This window comes from Brassica rapa, chromosome A03 (genome assembly GCF_000309985.2).
Source record: "Brassica rapa cultivar Chiifu-401-42 chromosome A03, CAAS_Brap_v3.01, whole genome shotgun sequence".
Lineage (NCBI taxonomy): Eukaryota > Viridiplantae > Streptophyta > Magnoliopsida > Brassicales > Brassicaceae > Brassica > Brassica rapa.
Window position 1 is genome coordinate 25,183,272 of NC_024797.2, and position 15,332 is coordinate 25,198,603.

Genomic DNA, 15,332 nt, shown 5'->3' on the forward strand with positions numbered 1-15,332 from the left:
AATAAACAGTGCAGCTCATTCATACAACATTATACTGTAGTATATTTTATAATATTTTCCAACAGATACGGTTCCATCTATGGATTCAACAATATTCTCCCATGGTGTGCCTTTCACTGTTAACAATGACAGTCTAGCCGACACAAACGTTAATGCTCTGCCTCAAGTGCCTTTCACTATTAACAATTAATTTTCAAAATATACTATTAACTTGTTTTCCTTCACAGTAAACAACAACTTATCGACTCTTTGACCATTATATAATACTAACAATTTCCTCTGTTCATATGATTTTGTTTTTTAATTTACAGTTTCATAAGCAAACAATTGTAGCTTCGAACTGCCAACAACCCAACAACACTCCCTTTCAGCACCGCAACCCGTTGATCCGTGGGCCCCACCACTGCCACGGAAACAGAAGAAAACAAAATATCTCAAAGACCGAGTCTTTTTTGGTGTTCAGAGACTAGTTTGAGATTTGCAGCAGACCAATCTCAGAATCAGACACGAAGAGAGTGTCAGACCAATAGCTACGACTTTGCCGCTTAATAATCCAGCAAGAGCAATCACTATCATCAACACAATCGCTTTCGTTAGATCCCCCTTTGATTCTTCTTCTTCTTCTTCTTCTTCAATCTCTTCACAGCTCTCCAACAATGGCGGATTCGAACCAATCTCATCTCCCTCAGATACTTTGCTCTCCACTCTATCCTCGGAGTACAAACTCGACACTTCAGTCAACGACTCTTCTTCTTCTACTACCTCTACCGCTTGTTCTTTTTCTTTGAGCTTCATCTTCCTATTCTTCTTGTAACTCCTCAACTTCTTCGGCACAATCTTCTTCGCAATCTTTGATCTCAGCTTCGCGCTTTTACTCTTCTCTTTCGTCAACACCACCACGTCTCTGATCATCTGCACCTCTCTCTCCTCAACGCAATCTCTCGATTCTTCAACGCTTTCGATGATTTCAAAAGAGACCTTGTCTCTCTGTGAGGATGACGACTCTTCTAGCTTCTCTATACGCTTCCTACCTATGAGCTTCCCAATCAGCGTACCGAGCCGAACCTGCGCGTCGGGGCAGAGATTTAAGAGTGTGAACACACGCTCGAGGAAGAGGAGGGAGAAGGCGGAGAGAGTGATCCCCGCTGCTAGCTTCTTCGTGCTCAAGGCGAGCACAGCCACCATGAAAATCTTAACCGCAACCACCATCAAAACACATCCTCCGCCGCGGCGATTACCGCTGTCGTGGTCGTTGCCACTGTCGTCTCTATTCTCCGCAGCGACTAAACATTCCTCGATCTTACTCGCGGCGAGATCCTCCGACGGTGGATCGAGCTTCTGAGGCAGAGAAGGAGGAGGCGGAGAAGAAACGAGCCGTCGTGTCGGAACGGTTTGTGTCTGAGCTTTGTTGCTGTTGTTGTTGTTGTTGTTACGTTTAGAAGAAGATTTGTTGAGACGATCGCGATTCTTAACGAAGAGATCGATAAGAGAGGTTGGGAATCCAGTCTCGACAACGAGAGATCCGCCGCGTTTCGGAGATTGTCGGAGGTCCGATACGAATCTGGAGATCCGACCCGATTTCGATTTCGATTTCGATTTGTTCCAAGGCAAAGGCATGGCGAAGAGAACAATGTAAAATGTAAAATGAAGAGATAGAGGAGAAGATCAAAGGCATTAATAAGACCACATTGGAGAAAGAAAAGGAAGAGAAGAAGAAGGCTTTTCTTTGCGGAGAAAGTGAAGGCGATTGTAAGAGAAAGGCGATTGTAAGAGAGCTATATGTTGGAAGAAGAAACAGTTATAAAGACATTACACGACGACGCGTGCCTTTGACCATTTATTTGTATTTTTCTCTCTTTTTTATTTGTTTTCCATAATAGTATGTACAACTGTACCACACAATACTAGGTGGGCTTTAAGATTTAGCACTTTGAAGTTTGAACTGAACCAACTAATAAACCCATAATTAAAATCAAACCATAATATCATTTATCCCATAGATAACATACATTTAACCTTTGAAACTGAAACTAATTATAAACAAAACACTAAAATTACATAATTAATGAATTTATATATGTTACATCGAACTTACAGGAATTTAGACTTTACACAAACTAATTTTAGCCAGATTCACCTTTATGTAGAAATATTTATACTGGTAGTATATAATACTCACTTCAGTAGCAAGTAAAACTACTGACTTGGGAGAAGCTCCTCAATCATCAGTTCGGATAAACTTATTCGAAATAGGATTTCATCACTGAGAAAAATAGCTGGAAATAAACATGAGAAGGCCATAAAGATATGGTTTGGAAGTAGATGATTTTTTCATCATAAAATTTTGAATAGGTTTTTTATTTCTGTACAAAGAAGCATTAGGTTGTATAATTTTTTGTTAAGTGAATAAATTTAAAATTATTTCATTAAAAAAAAACTACTGATTAGAATCTCAAATTTTTTTAAAGCCAATCTAAAAGAATTAACAAAATCTATTACATTAACGAAAGACATGGAAATGAGCAACTTAGGACTTCTTAGATAAATGAATTTTCAGACCATACTGAATTTTATTTTTATGCATTTGGATTTTGTAAAACCAACAAATTTAATGCCTCAAACTAAACCTAAACTGAAAACTAAATTATTCAATATTGTGTATTTAAATTTAGATACTGGCATGGTTAATCAGTTGTAGTCTTGTAGCTATTTCAAGATTCTTTTGTTTTATACTTTTTTCCAAACATATTTTTTAAAATACCTCCTATCTATTAAACTAGTAACTATAACTCTATATAAACTTTGTTAATAATTACTATTTCTAACCATAGACAAAATTTTATTTATAGTTATATGTTAAAAACATTTTTAACGGCAATTATCCAAGTTGTTATCTTTTATGTTGTTGTTTTTTTGAACTGGCTATCTTTTATGTTGTTGACAAAAAACACATTTCGCACAGCTAAAATTTTGATATGAAAAGAGCATGTATATTTATTTGTTCACTTGAAATGTGTGCAATATATCAACTAATTGTTCTAACTCGTCTACTTTCAACACTTTCAACAGTGTTGTAAATAAACTCGAGAAACCATATTAAGCAATTTGATAGGTTGGAACAACTATTGGCATTGGCCTGTAACTCATTTATTTCGAATTTCTGTTATCAGCTAATCTAGATCATTATGGTGGATTTTCTAAATAACTACAAGCCTAAAAATGGTGTAAACAGATCAATTAGCTCTAAACAACAAAGGAAAACCCACTGATGACGCAAAAATCGAATCTTCTGGTCTTCATATCACATAAAGAAACAGAATCGAGAAAGATAAAAACTATTAGGGGTTAACTAAGAGATCAAGAGAATATAAAGGACCATATTGCAAATTATGACAAGAGTTTTAAGACAAAGAAGAACGTAAACTATATATAGCCGATTACTACCACATTCAAAAGTTCTTTTGTTTTTAATACCCCTCAATCATTCCATCAATTAACACAGAGAGGAGTCGCCAAATACTCTCGAGAAAACGACAAAGCGACCCCAAGGAGAGAAAACACCTGCTGAGAATGAGAGAGATCCTTCACATCCAAGGAGGCCAGTGCGGAAACCAGATCGGTGCTAAGTTCTGGGAAGTAATCTGCGGCGAGCACGCCATCGACCCCACCGGCCAGTACCGCGGCGACTCAGATCTCCAGCTCGAGAGGATCAACGTCTATTACAACGAAGCCAGCGGCGGCAAGTACGTCCCGCGCGCCGTCCTCATGGATCTGGAGCCCGGAACGATGGACTCCCTCAGATCCGGGCCGTTCGGGGAGATTTTCCCGCCGGATAACTTCGTGTTCGGGCAGTCTGGCGCCGGGAATAACTGGGCGAAGGGGCATTATACGGAGGGAGCTGAGTTGATTGATTCGGTGCTCGATGTCGTGAGGAAGGAGGCTGAGAACTGTGATTGTCTTCAAGGTGAGATTCGCGCTTCGTTTTTTTTTAGATCTGCTGTTAGTAGTACACGCTATGCCTGAGTTTAACGCCTGCTTATTATTCGTTAGCGTTTCTTGATTTAAATTTGTGATACGCCGTCGTTTGAGACTAAGCATTTGGTTTTCGGTTTTTTTTTTTTTGTTATTCCTTAACCGTTCATCTATTCTATTAAAACAGCAGTGTGACCCATTGATAAAAAGTTATGTCCAACTTAAATTTTAATAATACATACCTTTTTAATATAACTGCAATGAAATATATATATATTATGTAACCCCCCACTTAAAGTGCCTAATGATCGGCAACCACCACTTTTTGTAACTGTATCCATATATCTTATTTTTGTTATGTAACCACCATTATTTTTACTGTTCAAATCCCAACAATTTTTTCGATGATGTTCATGTATTTCATTTTTCCTAACATAATCCCAACTATTACTCGGATTCTTTATTTTAATTAATATTTTTATTAAATATTTTTACTTTCACCCATAAATTTTTGAAAATTTATTGAAATTATTTTTATTATAAAATTTTATAATATTAATTAAAATATAATAGATATATTTTAATATTTTTATAATTTCAATTTTAAATTTTTTTATTAAACATTTTTACTTTTGTATATATATTGATTTAAAAAAAGAAAAAAATTATCCTCCCGCAACCGCCCGCAACCGCAAACGGTAGCTGGAGCCAGCTTTTGAATTTATGAGATTCGGAGCGGGTTGAAGCGGTTTAGAGCGATTTGAGTGATTGTTGCAAACTACCGACAACCGCTACCAACCGCAAAAGCAGCGTTTGCGGGTGGTAGCGGAAAAACCAGTCGCACAATTAATAGAATTTATGGTATATTTGTATTTTAATATTTTTACATAATTTAAATGAATATCCATATTTGAACTGAACCCGTAATGATCCAAACTGAATCCGAACTAAAATTTATAAATATCCAAATAGGTTTTAATCTCTCATCTAAAGACCAATATCTGAATAGTCGGAATCGAACCTTAACTCTTATCCCTACATGTAGTCTATAATATGAATATATGATCACAGATAAAAACACAAATATGATTACAAAAAAAATACATATATGATATAAGGAAAGACACAAATACATATGGAACTTGATTTATTTAATATACTTACAAAAATTATCTATTCTATTAAATTTATATCATACAAAAATATGATTCTACAAACACACAACCATATAAATTATATTAGACAAAAAAATTTAAAAACAAAACATATACCCGCCCTCTCGAGGGCGGGTCAATATCTAGTTTATGTATTTAAAATTAGATTGTTTCGGTTCAATTCGGTTATTTCAGTTTTCGGTTTAGAGGCTGATGGATGATCTATTTTTTTTTAACAGGTTTTCAAGTATGTCATTCTTTGGGAGGAGGAACTGGCTCTGGCATGGGAACTCTTCTCATCTCCAAGATAAGAGAGGAGTATCCCGACCGTATGATGATGACCTTCTCTGTTTTCCCTTCTCCTAAAGTCTCCGACACCGTCGTTGAGCCATACAATGCTACACTCTCTGTTCACCAGCTCGTTGAGAATGCTGACGAATGTATGGTTTTGGATAACGAAGCTCTCTACGATATCTGTTTCCGCACCTTGAAGCTCTCTAATCCCACATGTAAGTTCACAAAATCTTCTTGGTTCCCCATGTGACTGCACTTTACAAACACTGACTTTGTTTGTTCTTGTTTCTTCTGTGGTTTACCTTAGTTGGTGACCTTAACCACCTCATCTCAGCTACCATGAGCGGCGTCACATGCTGTCTCCGTTTCCCTGGTCAACTAAACTCCGACCTCAGAAAGCTCGCTGTCAACCTCATCCCTTTCCCGCGACTCCACTTCTTCATGGTGGGTTTTGCACCGTTGACATCAAGAGGGTCACAACAGTACAGCGCCTTAACCGTCCCTGAGCTAACCCAACAGATGTGGGACGCCAAAAACATGATGTGTGCTGCTGATCCTCGCCATGGCCGCTACTTGACCGCTTCTGCTCTGTTCCGTGGGAAGATGAGCACCAAAGAGGTTGATGAACAGATGATGAACGTCCAGAACAAGAACTCATCGTACTTCGTTGAGTGGATTCCAAACAACGTGAAGTCAAGCGTCTGCGATATAGCTCCAACTGGTTTGAAAATGGCGTCGACTTTCATAGGGAACTCGACTTCGATCCAGGAAATGTTCAGGCGTGTGAGTGAGCAGTTCACTGCTATGTTCAGGAGAAAAGCTTTCCTTCATTGGTACACGGGAGAAGGAATGGACGAGATGGAGTTCACGGAAGCTGAGAGTAACATGAATGATCTTGTTGCAGAGTACCAGCAATATCAGGACGCTACAGTCGGTGAAGAGGAGTATGAGGAGGACGAAGAGGAAGAAGAAGAAGCTTAAGAAAACATGATCGATTACTATTAGTACTACTTCACGCAAGCTGTAAGCCTGTAAGTTGTGCCACTCATTTTTTTTAATGTTTGTTCCTTGAATTGAAGTTTCTCTCTTTATGTGCTTTGTGTATTTTGTTATTGAACCGAGATTTGTTCTGGAATGTAAAATCTCATATGCCTATGCAAACATTTCAATGTCAAGCCTATACAACTTCTCCGACCAAAAAACTGTATAAACAATTAGATCTTTGCGGTTTTAAGCTGTGACTGCACACTTTCTTCATCTTCCTCTTCGGCCATATCTGCCCAGCTTTTCTTAGATCCACTCTTCAAACAGTCTGCAGTATCTTTGATGTATTCATGGAGATCTTGAATCATGTTCTGGTCCAGCTTCTTTCCCTTCACGTGTTGTTCTCCCTCTCCACTCTTCAAAAGCTTAACACGTTGAGAACCAATAGGTTTGTCAAACAGTAGCTTTCGAGCTGCACCTCCTGTCTCTTCCTCAGACACCCCATTCTTCGGATCCCCTTTGCATCCTCGTGGTTGTGTAAACAGACCTGCAGAGTTTTGTCTAACAGACGCTGGAGAAGGAGGAACATGCGAGTGGTTCCTGTTTGCGTTTCGAGGAGCTTTGTTTTCCTTCATTGTTCCGTTTGCAAATGAACATCCGGCGTAGAACTTATCTGAAAGACCATCTTCTGGATCTTTAGATTCCACTTCTGCTAACATCTCGACGGCTCTGTCGTAAGACTTCGTGAACGGTTCATCTCCGGACTCAATCTCTGCAGAAGAATCTCTCACAGCATCAATCAGAGATTTAGCTTCTGGGATTCGACCCATACGCATCAAGCAGATGGCCAGGTTGCACTGTTTGTTTTTGTCTGGTTCCAAACACAAAGCTCTCCTGTTCATGGATACATAATTGCATATAAGGAAAAGACTCACAAGATCAAACACTAACTAACAAGAACCAAACCTGTAATGCTGCTCTGCAATCCCATAGTTATGCAGCTGTAGATGAACCCATCCCAAGTTTCCTAGTACCCTTTAACCAATAATGGAAACGTCAGCTCAAGAGACAAAAGTACTCATTGAGATTAATAGACTTTTAAGTCTTGGTACCTTGCTTTCTCTTGCTCGACAGTCATGGTGACATGTTTCCCTTGAACCCTCTTTGCTCTCACGATCCTACCACCAAACCCCATTCCTTGTTCAATCACTTTCAGCTTGTGCTCAAGCAACTCAGCTTCTTCTTGAATCCTCCCCGACTTCTGCAAACCCCATTTCAACACATCCATAAACACTTACATAATGAGAAAAAAGATGGAGACTTTGATTTTTACTTTGTAAAGCTCGAGAAGCAAGTTATCAATGGAGTCTTGAGCCTCAAAAGGACAGAGATAACGAAAGGACTTGATGGCTTCGATGCCTTCATCAGACCGGTCAAGCTGTTTCATAACAACAGCCATGTCCTTCAACGCACTATCAACACGATCACCAGCGTTTATTGCAGCCCAGAACAGTGATATAGCTCGGTTCGGATCTTTATACACCAACTGTATATATTAGAGAGAAACGTGTTTAGCAAGAATCAAGAACTAAAATTAGAAACCCTAGATAAGGGGTAAAAAATCAATTTTCCCGCGTGAAAATTTTCAATACCTGAGCATGTTTGGCTCTGACGTAAGGAGAATCGCCAGAAGGAACCTTGTGGACGATGTGAAATGGATCGCGTTTCTCAGATGACGGTGGTCTTCTCCTCTCCGACAACGGCATCGGCATCGCCGCCGCATTTTCTGTTCTTCTCGCCGGAGGCGGAGTCCAGTATACCCCAGGTGGAGCACGACGATCTTCGAAGGGACACATTCTTTTTGGTCGATTTGAGAAAGTTCACTACTTCGGTTTCTTCTGCAGAAAGACTTTTTCTCGGAAGTCAAGTTCTCGTGTTCCTCCCTCTCAGAGATCGTCCGAGTAAAAGATCAAGAACGTAAAGCAAAAACGCAATATCAAAAAACTTCAAGGGCTTGTATATAAATAAACGAACTTTTAAGGCTTTAAGGCTGGGGCAAAATGGTAAATTAAAATCCAGTCAAGTAGGACTGTAGGAGTTACAGAGACGGTTAACATAAGAACTAAACAAGCTTTGAGTTTTACTTTTATACTAACTAGATCCTTTCTCCGCGCTACGCGCGGATAATATATTTAAATTTGTTACATTTATATTTTTATTTGTATGTGAATTTTTGTATACTAAATTATATATAACTAATTTTTAAATTTAATTTTTAATATATTTAGTTTGAAGTGAGTATTTCTATTATATGTAACACAATTAACTAATAAAATATGAAGAATCAAATCCGAGATTTTAGAGTTATGTAAAAAAAAATAGAATTATGTATAGAACATAAATTATCTTAGTTTAAAAGATCGGAATCTCATCTCGAATAAATTCAAGAAAGAAAAAGTACCCCAATAACCTACTTAAAATATAAAACCCCCTTTTCAAAAAAAAACGTACTTAATAATATTTTTTACGTGTAATAGTTGAAAACTGACAATTGAATATCGATCTAGAATATTGTATTAATATATCTAATGGTAAAATATTAATTGTAATAAACCAATTTTGAATTTTGTAATATAACATGAATTAGAAGTCTTTAAAATCTAAAACCTGTTTACATTAAAGATGAAGCTGTAGGAGTCATTTAGAGGTCTTTAATATTAATTTGGAACTCAACCTGTTTATTGAAGATGAGAATTTAATTGCAAAGTATATGAAGAGGTAGAAACTCTTGGCTTTCTGGTTTGTGTAGGCAGCTAATACTAATAGAAAATCGGAAGAAGTAGCAGCAAACCGTCCGTGAAGTTTCATTTTTTTCAAAGAAATATGATGTGGATTTTACAAAATGACATGGCAGTTTGATAACATATGATTAGTTGATTTAATTGGCTGAGGTGGATAGCTTAAAAAGACTCACTCAATCCCTTTTAGTATAGTATAGATATATAAGACGTGCACCTTGCGCGGAATGAACATTATATATAAATTATTTTATGTATTATATGTTTTTTATATATTATGAAATAATAAATATATATTGAAATTTTATGTATTATATTTTTTACATATTATGAAATAATAAATATATTGAATAATTAAAAAATCAGTAACTATTATATATACAATTAAATTGGTGTGGACATATAAATAAATTTTATTAATTGAAACAATATTTTTTCTATTTGATATGATATGTAATTAAATTTAAATGATATTAACATATATATAATATAATTTTAATATTAATATTTATTAAATGATGTTTTTCTACTCATATGGTTTTTGATCATTTTTTATCTTTTATATCAAAAATTTTAAATTACTGATAACAAAATATGGGATTAATAGTTTTGGTAATTTATATTTAAAAGAAATAAATTATCAATATTTGTTCAAAGCTTTTATCAAAAAAAAATTGTTTAAAGTAAATTTTGAAATTAAAATATTTATGTATTTTATATGGTATATAATTTAAGTGAGACTTTCTACTTCTATGATTTTTAATCATTTGTATCTTGTCATAATAAAAAATTTAAACCATGGATCACAAAATTTTGAGTGTGAGACTTTTAACATGTTTAGTAATTTATAGTCGTTTTTAAAATTTTTAAATATAGCATATACATAAAACTTTAATTTTTTTATTATATGGTTAATTTGTTTGTTGAATTTATTTTAGTAGTTTGAAATTAAAAAAATATGATAGAAAATATATTAATTTTTTTATCAAATCTTTATTATTCAAAATAATAATTGTAATATATATACTTTAGCCACATTAGGCAATCCCGTAATTTTTATTTAAGGAAATAATGAAGAATATTAATAATGAATTTACGGTTATTGTAATAAAAATTTATTATATATTTAGATGGATTAACATATTTCTTTAAGGATATTCTAAGAATCATTACAGTGATGACAAGTACCTACACAAAAAATGTTGTAATGTTTTTCAATTAATATATAAGGGATATAGATGAACACATTCATCACATTAATTTTCAATGAGGAAGTGTGTGGAGCTGGCACAAAGAGCAATGGGGTGTACTAGTCCTAATCCAATGGTAGGTTGTGTCATTGTTAAAGACGGAAAGATTGTTGGCCAAGGCTTTCATCCTAAAGCTGGTCAGCCCCATGCTGAGGTTTCTGTAACATGAGAAGACTTTCAATGGTTTCTTTTGCTTTGGGTAGATTTGCATTGTGTTTTCATGCTGAGGTAACAACAAAAGATGCAGTCTTGCTTGGTGGGTTTCTGTAAATGACAAGACTTTCAGTTATTTCTTGTGTCTCTGATAGATTACACTGTGTTTTCATTCTGAGGTAACAACAAAAGATGCTGTCTTGCTTGATGGGCTTCTGTAAATGAGAAAACTTTGGATTGTTTGTTGTGCTTTGGGTAGATTTGCATTGTGTTTTCTTGATTGTGTTATGAGTTTGATTTCGTGTTGAACATTGTTAGGCGTTTGCTCTTCAAGATGCTGGAGAGTTAGCCGAGAATGCCACTGCTTATGTTAGCTTAGAACCATGTAACCACTACGGGAGAACACCGTCCTGCACTGAAGCACTGATCAACGCTAAGGAGAAAAGAGTTGTAGTTGGGATGGTTGATCCAAACCCAATCGTTTCTTCTTCTGGTATCAGCCATTTGAAAGATGCTGGAATCGATGTCACTGTTGGTATGAGGAAGATTTATGCAAGAAGATGAACGAAGGATTCATCCATCGGATGTTAACAGGAAAGCCTTTTCTCTCCCTCTGGTGTTCTATATCTGTCAATGGTTGTTTTCTTGACAAGATGGGAGAAAGGGATTTGGATACTGGTGGATACTACTCAAAGCTATTACAAGAATATGACGCCATAATACTATCTTCCTCGTTAGCTGATGAACTCTCGAGCATTTCCTCGCAAGAAGAATCTGATGTTTTGATCCAACCTATTCAAATCGTAGTAGCTAGCAATGCACAACACTCTCCTCCTATCCTTGCTTCTTCCAACACCGGTACTAAAGATGTATTGTTCACCAAAAATGAACTGGTTGCAGACTCAGGAACCAGCTATGGTGGGGTGGAATTTGTGGTGTTGGAGGATATAAATTTAGATTCTATCTTGGTTACTGTTATGGCCGTGGACTACAGTGTCTTGTTGGATTTGAGGGGAAACATCAAAGACCTTGAAGTGCTTTTTAGAGATGGGTTTGAGCAGAGACTGCTGCAGAAGATAGTGGTTGAGGTTTTGCCGGAATGGTGCGCGAGAGATGAGAGATAGGTTGCATCTATGAACTGTTTAGAATCAGTAGCTTTGAGAGATTTGTTGTCTAAGCAATTAGGTGATAGCGTTTTGCTAAAGTGCTATATCTGATGTATGAATGTGTAAGTTCTTCAATCTTATTTTTTTAAACCATTGTGTTACTGAAGGTCTTTCAGATTTCTACCTGCGTTAATAAAAACAAAATTAAATTATTACTTCATCCTTACTAAACTCAGGTAATAAAGTGAATTAATATTGGTGTCGCAACTAATTTTCACATGTTGAAGAAGTGAGTCTACCACCTTCTATGTGGCCTACCCTACTAGTAATAGGTATCCTATGATCAAATGTTTGTGTAATTTTAAGGATCGATGTATAATAGAATGTGAAGTAACAGTAAAAAAAATTGATTCTTAATGTCGACTGCATTAAATAATGGATAAAAACATTTGACATTTGGTGGAAATTTCTTTTTTTTTTTGGCAGGATGGTGGAAATTTCTAAGTGGACAATAAACACTTCATTAAGCATATTGTCTATATTTTTTTGTTGTTGAAAGCAACATATCCGGAGATGTTTCCTGAAAAAAAAAACATTTTGATTTGACAATTCTAAATTTCAATACAATTTCATTAAATTTGAATATTTTTAATTTTAATAGTTTTAATCATTGGAAGTACTCTACAAGTAAGCTTTACAAAAAAGTGCTCAAGTACAATTACACTATTCTATAACCGTAATACATGCATATGATATAAGCGTCCGACATAAAATAGTAGTCTAGTATGTACACAATAAAGAGAGACACACATTGTAAACTCTATATTGGTGAATGAAAGTTGAAATTGAGCCCAAAAAAAAGAAAAAAAAAAAGAAAAGAGAAACACACATGATAAAGATTCATTTTACAAATTGATGATGGGAACAAAAATATTAAGGAGCATGTCGATAATGTTCGAGTGGTTCAACAAAGTCCACGCATTGCCTTAGCGAAAAAGTTGACCATACTATCCCCACCAATTTCCATTTCACAAACCTTTTCTTTCATCTTTCTTCTTTTTACATAATTGACAACAATTTTAAGTGTTTTTCCAATGATGACGGTATTCAGATAAAAAGACAATGAGTTATATGAAAGTAATTATGTATGGGCTTACGTTCCCAGCTTTATGATTTCAACAAAAAAATGTCATATCAGTGAAAATAATTATAGCAAGTAAATGTAAGTACGATTAATTCTACTTAATGATACTGGAGGAACCTAGAAACTGCTCTAGAACAGAAATACAAAATGTGTTGATATTTTCAGTACACCATGTTAATAGTTTATGAAATTTTTAGGTCAAAACCAATTGATTAACTCATACTCTTAACCAGTGCCGGTCTTACAGGTTTGAAGGCTATAAACCAAAATAAAATAAAGGCTAAAATTAAATGTATGTGTTACTAGAAATTGAACCCATGACCTCTAGCAAAAGCCATTAATCTCAAGACTACTAGAATAAAGTCACATTTAGTGTTTAAATGGCCGCTAAAATATTTAATTCTGTGGCGGCCAGAAATCCATGCTTTTCTTGTTTGTGGCCAGGGCCGGTACTGCTCTTAACTAATTTTAACTACTGTTTTTTTACTAATTTAAACTAATGTTTTTTTTTTGAAAAAACATTTAAACTAATGTTGGTCTCTTCTTAAGTCAAACCATATGAATACATCACAATATTAAAAAGAACAAGTCAAGAATTATATTAAAAGAGATTACTTTTTAACTTTGTCTTTGCTTTCGTTATCATCTATATCTGTATACGGACCTTTTTCGCCTTTTGGTATATATACCCTTTCTTACTTTTACCTAATTTTTTTATTAGCACAAGCTAATTATCATTAGGAGAACCCATATGCCACTTACGCCAACCATAACTTCTTTCTTTATATAAGTGTGGTTAATATTGAGTTTCATAGTATGTGCGAAACACTTCAAGACTAAGAAAAACAAAATGGATCAGGGCCTTTCAAACACTAGTCAGGCAAGATCTGTAGATCGCAAAACGATTGAGAAAAATAGAAGGATTCAGATGAAAGCTCTTTATTCAGAACTCAACTCTCTTCTTCCTCAAACCTCTAGGGTTTTCCTCTTCTTCTTTATCCTCTGATATGCATTTATAATATGCGATCTCATGTCTAATCTATTAATTCATGTATAAAAAAACCTTTCTTTTTTTATATTGGTTATAGGCGCCTTTAACACTTCCTGATCAGCTTGATGAAGCTGCAAACTACATCAAGAAGCTACAAGTGAACGTGGAGAAAATGACAGAAAGGAAGGGGAAACTTGCTGCGACTGGATCTTCACCCATGTCATCGAGTGTCGATGTCTCTGTGCCTAGAAGGTTGCCAAAAATTGAGATTCAAGAAACCGGTCCGATTCTTCACATCTTTCTTGTGACAAGTGTGGAACACAAGTTCATATTCCATGAGATCATTAGTGTTCTCACTGAGGAATCAGGAGCTGAGATCACTCACGCTGGATCATCAACTGTTGATGATACCGTCTTCCACACTCTTCATTGCAAGGTATATTAGTAAACTCAAGAAAATATCTGTTTTTGATCTGAAGATATAGGAAAATCAAAATTTGCTACTACTTCTATGTTTAAATTAGGTATAATCCATGCAATGGGAGTATGGTCAGAGTTCGGTCACTGAAATAATATATACAGCTTGGTGAAAACACACGTTTTTAGTCATTAAAAACCGATTAATAAGTCGATACATATTATATTTATTTATTTGCACTCAGAATGCAACATTGCTCTCATCTAGTTGTAAGTATTGTTGTACGTTTTCAGTCATTAGAAACCGATTGATAAGTAATTGCATGTTATAATTTAACTTATCTATTATATAAAGAATCTTTATTAAAGATGCACTCAAACTGCAAAGAAACTCCCATCTAGTTGGAAGTTGTTTTATTAGTTGATTACTAAATCTATAGATGTCCTCGACCATTATTTTTTGTTTTGTTTTGTTGCTAGTTTGTTAATTTATTTAACAATTTACGTATATAGGTGGAAGATTGTGATTATGGAGCTAGTAGTAGAATTTCTGAGAGTCTGAAGAAACTTGTGAACAAATTCAACTAATATTATCTTTAATAATGTGTACCCTTTTCCCCTCTTCTTGCAGCTTTCTTTTTTTTTGTTTGTTTCCGTTCTATATTATTGTTCCTTTTGTTGAATTTTATCTTGTAATGTGAAAGTGATGTTTCATTGTGAGCACAATACATATCTTTTGATCTCTACTAAAAACTGTGGGGATTTATGGAAATTGTGAAAGTGATGGTTCTCATTTAACTATCTTACCATTAGGTACACTTAGAGCCTAAATAGTTCTGCTAATTCGAAATGATATGTTCAATTATGAGCAAAATGAAAACAACAAAGACATCATTTTGATTTTTATAAATGCCCCAAAGAACCCTGGGGTTGATATACGGATGTTTTCCGCAATATCTTAAGATGCAGCTTTATACGTCAAGTTTGATAATTCCAAAATATTTTGACTTATAGATCATCGAAAAAGAAGATAAAACACATCGTTTCTAGATATTGTTGGCGTATAACT

General features: G+C 35.2%; 5 protein-coding genes and 1 pseudogene across 5 annotated transcripts in view; 4 read left to right on the plus strand and 2 right to left on the minus strand.

The window, feature by feature from the left end:
- Positions 1-15,332, plus strand: part of LOC103861069 (potassium transporter 9) — a 645,946-nt gene that overhangs the window by 235,968 nt on the left and 394,646 nt on the right. The gene's annotated exons all lie outside the window — the stretch shown is intronic.
- On the minus strand, positions 172-3,580 carry LOC103861205. Its single transcript, XM_009138907.3, has one exon. It carries the CDS (start codon positions 1,615-1,617, stop codon positions 460-462), a length of 1,158 nt encoding a protein of 385 aa, XP_009137155.2. The 5' UTR covers positions 1,618-3,580; the 3' UTR covers positions 172-459.
- On the plus strand, positions 3,571-6,598 carry LOC103861207 (tubulin beta-9 chain). Its single transcript, XM_009138910.3, has 3 exons — positions 3,571-3,964; positions 5,366-5,635; positions 5,728-6,598. The coding sequence occupies exons 1-3, from the start codon at positions 3,571-3,573 to the stop codon at positions 6,399-6,401; spliced, it is 1,338 nt and encodes a 445-aa protein (XP_009137158.2). The 3' UTR covers positions 6,402-6,598.
- Positions 6,590-8,553, minus strand: LOC103861206 (protein POLLENLESS 3). Its single transcript, XM_018657002.2, has 5 exons — positions 8,057-8,553; positions 7,738-7,950; positions 7,517-7,665; positions 7,371-7,439; positions 6,590-7,298 (listed from the first exon to the last, which is right to left on the minus strand). The coding sequence occupies exons 1-5, from the start codon at positions 8,258-8,260 to the stop codon at positions 6,635-6,637; spliced, it is 1,299 nt and encodes a 432-aa protein (XP_018512518.2). The 5' UTR covers positions 8,261-8,553; the 3' UTR covers positions 6,590-6,634.
- On the plus strand, positions 9,753-12,591 carry LOC103861208 (annotated as a pseudogene).
- On the plus strand, positions 12,876-15,061 carry LOC103861209 (transcription factor bHLH162). The gene is made up of 3 exons (XM_009138911.3): positions 12,876-13,834; positions 13,944-14,282; positions 14,777-15,061. The coding sequence occupies exons 1-3, from the start codon at positions 13,706-13,708 to the stop codon at positions 14,849-14,851; spliced, it is 543 nt and encodes a 180-aa protein (XP_009137159.1). The 5' UTR covers positions 12,876-13,705; the 3' UTR covers positions 14,852-15,061.

What these genes read in the sequence shown, in the direction of transcription:
- LOC103861205 (XM_009138907.3), bottom strand. Translation starts at nt 1,617, where the DNA reads ATGCCTTTGCCTTGGAACAAATCGAAATCGAAATCGAAATCGGGTCGG.
- LOC103861207 (XM_009138910.3), top strand. Translation starts at nt 3,571, where the DNA reads ATGAGAGAGATCCTTCACATCCAAGGAGGCCAGTGCGGAAACCAGATC. An exon ending in GAACTGTGATTGTCTTCAAG is followed by an intron (nt 3,965 to 5,365) that starts GTGAGATTCGCG and finishes TTTTTTTAACAG; the next exon opens with GTTTTCAAGTATGTCATTCT. An exon ending in GAAGCTCTCTAATCCCACAT is followed by an intron (nt 5,636 to 5,727) that starts GTAAGTTCACAA and finishes GGTTTACCTTAG; the next exon opens with TTGGTGACCTTAACCACCTC.
- LOC103861206 (XM_018657002.2), bottom strand. Translation starts at nt 8,260, where the DNA reads ATGTGTCCCTTCGAAGATCGTCGTGCTCCACCTGGGGTATACTGGACT. An exon ending in TCAGAGCCAAACATGCTCAG is followed by an intron (nt 7,951 to 8,056) that starts GTATTGAAAATT and finishes TAATATATACAG; the next exon opens with TTGGTGTATAAAGATCCGAA. An exon ending in TGCTTCTCGAGCTTTACAAA is followed by an intron (nt 7,666 to 7,737) that starts GTAAAAATCAAA and finishes TGGGGTTTGCAG; the next exon opens with AAGTCGGGGAGGATTCAAGA.
- LOC103861209 (XM_009138911.3), top strand. Translation starts at nt 13,706, where the DNA reads ATGGATCAGGGCCTTTCAAACACTAGTCAGGCAAGATCTGTAGATCGC. An exon ending in TTCTTCCTCAAACCTCTAGG is followed by an intron (nt 13,835 to 13,943) that starts GTTTTCCTCTTC and finishes TATTGGTTATAG; the next exon opens with GCGCCTTTAACACTTCCTGA. An exon ending in TCCACACTCTTCATTGCAAG is followed by an intron (nt 14,283 to 14,776) that starts GTATATTAGTAA and finishes TTACGTATATAG; the next exon opens with GTGGAAGATTGTGATTATGG.